General features: G+C 41.6%; 1 protein-coding gene across 1 annotated transcript; it reads right to left on the reverse strand.

The window, feature by feature from the left end:
- Positions 1 to 318: 318 nt before the first annotated feature.
- Positions 319 to 879, reverse strand: LOC145791988 (uncharacterized). The gene has a single exon (XM_082872454.1). It carries the CDS (start codon positions 877 to 879, stop codon positions 319 to 321), a length of 561 nt encoding a protein of 186 aa, XP_082728580.1.
- Between the last annotated feature and the right edge of the window lie 4,827 nt (positions 880 to 5,706).

Genomic DNA, 5,706 nt, shown 5'->3' on the forward strand with positions numbered 1-5,706 from the left:
CAAGATAGTTTTGTTTGATGCTTCGACTTGACCGTTTGACTAAGGATAGGCCGGCGTTGAATTATAGAACTCAATCTTCAATTCTTCGCAAAATTCGTGGAAGGGTTTCCCATCAAATTGCGTGTCGTTATTTGAGATAAGGGCCTTTGGGACACCAAACCGAGTGATGACATTCTGCCAGACGAATTTCTTTATGTCTTTCTCCTTGATGGTGGCTAGTGGCTCGGCTTCCACCTACTTGGTGAAGTAATCAATGGCAGTAATTAAAAACTTGCGATTGCCTAGAGCCGTTAGGAGTGGCCCGACGATATCTAGCCCTCAGAGGGCAAATGGCCATGGACTTGTCAAGGGAAGCAACTCTTTGGTCAGCTGGTGGATCTGGTGAGCAAGCTTTTGGCATTTTTTGCATTTGCGAACATATTTCTGCGCGTCAGCTTGCATACACGGCCACCAATAACTCTGGAAAATTGCTCGATATGTCAGAGATTTGCCCTTAATATGGCTACCACAGATGTCTTCATGAATCTCAAAGAGGAAATCTTCAACCTTGCTAGGGTGGACACACTTCAGGTACGGCCCAGTAAAGGACTTTTTGTATAAGGCGCCATATGGAGAGAGCCAAAACCGCTCTGACTTGGCCCTGATCTTGTTGGCTTCCTTCTTCTCACTGGGCAGAATTCGATCTTTTAGAAAGGTGATGATTTGATCCATCCAGGACGGCCCCAAGTCGGTGCAGAGTACCTCGGGTGCCTCTAGTTCTTCAATGCTCGGTTGGGGTAAGAACTCTATCATCAAAGGATTGGAAAAGGTCATTTTCATAGATGCCAGATTGGCCAGTTCGTTAGCTCGACTATTTTCTTCGCGGTTAATTTGTTCCATTCTTATCGCGGCAAACTTTTTAACCTCGGTGCGTACCAACGTTTGATACTTGGCCATCATTTTTGTCACGACCCAAACCTTCCCCTAAAAGTTTAGGCCATGATCGATCTATACTTAAGCCTCAAAGACAAAATTTCAAAATACTTAAATGACATAGGGCCTAAAGCGGAAACAAATCAAATAGAAATGTCCATTGAGCTTGTGCATACATGATAACTGAAATAATTAAAACAATGTAAACACACTAATATACATATACATACACACACACACACACATATATATATATCACACACATATACATAAAACTTAAGTAAATACAAAATTCTAACAACGTAAGGTTAAAGCCTCAACACGGAGGCGTATCTTGGGTGACTTGACTTAGCAGGTTCACAAAAGAAACTTCTGAGGCTGGCCTAAGGATGGTCTCTGGATTGATCACCTACATACAGATAAAATACGAAGTGAGCGAAGCTGAATGAGTAATAATAAAGTGAAGTGAATCAAGTAAATAATCTAGATTCAAAAGAAGCATAACACAATACTCTTCCTCATTTACACAATTCACAACATTAACCATAGTCATATTTGCAATACGGCCTTAGGCCCACTATCTAACAAAACGGCCTTGGGCCCACATATATCAAAACGGCCTTGGGCCCAATCATATATCAAAACGGCCTCAGGCCCAATCAGAAATCAAAACGACTTGGGGCCCAATCAGATATCAAAACGGCCTCGGGTCCAATCGTATATCAAAACGGCCTCAGGCCCAATCGTATATCAAAACGGCATCAGGCCCAATCATATATCATATTATAAATAATTCACATTTCATATCCATATTCAATATCATAGGTCTTGTAACTCATTCATTCACATAAAACATAATTCTAGAACATCGCAACATTTACATATTAAAGTAAATATAAAAGAACATGTCATTATAATATTATTACTCACAGTGATGGGCTTCTGGTAGTAATGGGACAATGTCCTCGTCTTGACCTACAAACGCAATGCACAAAGTATAATATGAGAATATAACAGATTCCTTACTTGTTCTTTTTGATCAATTAGTTATGTTGGTTCTAAACTCATAGGTCTTCAATGAATCACAATTCATGTCAAGTAAGATAGGAAGAAATGAAAGGAGATTGGGTTAGATGAGAAAATGGCATGAAATGGTTGGACAGAAAGTGAACAACCTTCGCTAATTTAAACATATCTATTTGTGTACTTAGAATTTGGGAGTGAGACTACCACCATTGGAAACTAGACTTCCGGGGCTTGAATTTAGGCTTAAGAATCACTTAAAACGGAGTCTGAATGCAAGAGATATGCTTATTTGAAGTTGGCTAAAATAGGGATGTCCCGTACCTGCGGGAAACAGGGCCGCCCGTGTGGGAAGCCGCACGTGCGAGACAAGGTGCTTTTATTTCAGAATCATTTTTGGATGCTAGAATAGACTGCCGTACGTGCAGGAAGCCCCGCCGCACTAGCGACTCTGGGCAAATTCTGCTGTCCGAAAATGTTTGTTGGCTCTAACACTTGTTCTTTCCATTTCTAAGCTTGGTTTCAACTCTAATCACCCAAAAACATGTAAAATTACCCCACAACATGATAATCTAGCATCATTCAAGTGTAATTCCATTTCAAACAAATCAATCTTTGCCTCAAGTTCAAGATCAATGCTTTATCTTTCATAATCTTTAAAGTTCTCAAAACACAACCCACAAATACACTTGATTCTTGCATAATCTTGTTCTATGGACAATCTAGAGTTCATTTTATATGGTATTCATAAGGTTGAGCCCCAATCATAAACAAAATCATAGGACCCAAGTTCTAATTTCTTAAATTGAGCTCAATTAAATACATACATAAAACCCTAACCCAAATGGGTTTCAAATCTTCCAATATCATTATGGTTTCATGAAATTGACGCATTAAACATAAGGATTCAAGATAGACTTCCATACCTTAGTTCAATCTTTGCCTTTCTCTTAGCTCTCTTCAATTTCCCAAGCTTCCATGGTTGATCTTCTTCCTCTCTCTTTAATCTCTTCAATTTATCTTCAAACCCTCATGAATGTTGAGCTCTCTCTTAGAGAAGCTTTGTCTCTCCTTCTCTCCCACCCTCTCTCTCTCTCTCTCTCTCTCTTTCTCACGGTTCTCTCCCTCTCCCTTAGATATTTTTGGACTCCAATTAATGAGTTCAACAACTCATACACAAGTAGGGAGAGCCAAACGCGCCCTTACGAATTGTACAAAATCAAATTCCAATTAAACTTTCCAGATGACTCTAAAAATTATGCTGATCATAACTATGTACTCCGTTATGGTTTCTGAAGCCTCTAAGGCCTACAATTTGCAGTGCAAAGTTAACCACCCAAATACACCTTAACGAATTAGACGAAATAAATTTCCAATTAATTTTCCCAAATAGCTCTAAAAATCCCCACTGACATATCTATATACTCAATTTCGATTTCTGAACCCATAAAGGTCGTCAATTTCAATTTTAAAGTCGTAACTCAACAGATAATTCTTCAATTCTAACAAATATAATTAAATTAAAGCACATTAACCCATAATTACATAAAGATAATTTCTGATATGCATTTTGAGGTCGTTACAATTTCCCTTTTGGCCTCATATTCCCTAGAGATTTGATTGACAATCAGTTTGGACTCGCTAAATACCATAAGCTCTGATGCCTTCATTCGGAAAGCACTGTTCAACCCGGCGATGAGGGTTTCATATTCGATCTCATTGTTGGATGCTGGGAACCCAAGCGTGATAGCATGCTCAATGGTCAGTCCATCTGGCGATATCACCACGACCCCCAGCCCGGCACCTTGTTTGTTGAAGGCACCATCGATGAAGAGCTTCCACATCTCGCCAATGAACAATTTCCAGCAATCGAAAGGATTTTGAGAGTTTCTCAATCCAAGGTACTGGTCGATTCAGCCATTTGCTTTCTTGTATTTGCACCCAGCTTTTCGTTCGATAAATTGGTCGGCTCCTTCACTGCTAACCCGGTGTCATTTTTTCATTCTATTGCTTGTTCCTCACCCATTTTTCGTGTCATTACAACCGTAGGTTGTGCTGAGTCCACACTAGCCAAATCAATAGGATAAACAGGGTAAGTGCCAGGAGCAAATTCCACCACGAAGTCGGCAAGGGCTTAAGCTTTAATAGTAATGCGCGGTTGGAACTTGATGTCATACTGACCAAGCTCTACAGCTCACTTCAAAATTTTGTCGATAAAATCTGCCTTCTCAAAGAACACCTTAAGCGGGAATTCAGTTAGCACTACTATCGTGTGGGCGTGGAAATAGTGCGCTAATTTTCTAGAGGCCATCATGAGGGCTAGGCCAATTTTTCAAGCGGTAGATATCTTGATTCGGCTGGAAGCAGTGCCTTGTTAATGTAAAAGATAGGGAGGTGCTGAATCCCCTCAGTTCGGACGAGGACCGCACTTACCGCTTGTTGAGAAAATGCCAAGTATAGATAGAGCTCTTCGTCTAGCTGTCGGGTGACCAGGATTGGGGCGGAAGAGAGATATGTCTTCAGGTCTGCCAAAGCGCGATCACACTCTGCATCCTAGAAAAACTTGGCTTTCAAAGTCTTGAAAAAGGACTTGCAACGATCTGATGACCGGCTAATAAATTTGTTCAGCGCAGCCACCATTCCGGCAAGATGTAGCATATCCTTTGTGGAGTTTGGTCGTTCCAGCTCTTGGATTCCCCTAATCTGTGAAAGGTCAGCCTCAATTCCTTTGTTGGTAACTAGAAAGCCCAAAAAAATTTCAGTTTCCACTCCGAAAGCACATTTAGATGCATTCAATCGCAACTTGTGGTGTTTGAGGATGACGAACATTTCAGCTAGGTCGGTGAGGTGTTGAGACTTGTCTTTGCTTTTCACCACCATATCATCAATATAGGCCTCCATAGTGCGGTCAAGAAGAGGAGCGAACATATTTTGTCACTATCCTTTGGAAAGTTGCCTCGGCATTTTTAAGACCAAATGACATAACCTTATAGCAGTACAAGCCTCTTGGAGTGGTGAATGAAGTGATCTCCCTATCTAGCTCGTACATGGCTATTTGGTGGTAGTCGCGGTGTGCATCTAAAAAGCTGAACCTTTGGTGACCAGCAGTAAGGTCCACCAGCTGGTCGATCCTTAGGAGTGGGAAGTTATCCTTCGAACAGGCACGATTGACCGTCTTGTAATCGACGCATGCTCGTCACTTCCCATTTTTCTTTAGCACTACCACCGTATTAAAGATCCATCTAGGGTATTGCACTTCTTCTATTGCCCCAGCTTCTAGTAAATTTTTGACCTCTTCGGCTACCACCTTGGCATGGTGTAAGGTCGAGCACCGTGTCCTCTGTATGACTGGCCGTGCATTAGGAAAGACGTTCAACTGGTGGCAGATGAAGCTAGGGTCGACGCTAGGCATATCGTAAGGTGCCCACGCAAAGACTTCAATGTTAGAGATCAGGAAGTTGACATAGTCCATCCACTCGGCGCTGGACAATGACGAGCCCAAGAGAAAAAATTTGTTTGGATTGTTCTCATCAATTCGAACCTCCACCAAGTCTTCAACTAATTTCTCTTCGGCTTTTCTTCCCACATCTTCCAGGACTTCCTTTCCTTCTGGCCCTTCTATCATTTGGACAAAGCCTTTGGCAGCTCGACTGCCATTTGCTGCGACGAAGCATTGCTTTGCCATCACTTGGTCCCCCCAAACCTCTTCGATTTGCCCAACTAGAGTAGGAAAGTGCATAACCTGGTGGTAAGTCAACGCTACTGCTTGCT

Source organism: Camellia sinensis, chromosome 5 (assembly GCF_055761805.1).
Source record: "Camellia sinensis isolate YWXY chromosome 5, ASM5576180v1, whole genome shotgun sequence".
In the NCBI taxonomy this organism is placed as follows: Eukaryota; Viridiplantae; Streptophyta; class Magnoliopsida; order Ericales; family Theaceae; genus Camellia; species Camellia sinensis.

Excerpts from the sequence above, each read along its gene's own strand:
- LOC145791988 (XM_082872454.1), bottom strand. The coding sequence starts at position 879 with ATGGAACAAATTAACCGCGAAGAAAATAGTCGAGCTAACGAACTGGCC.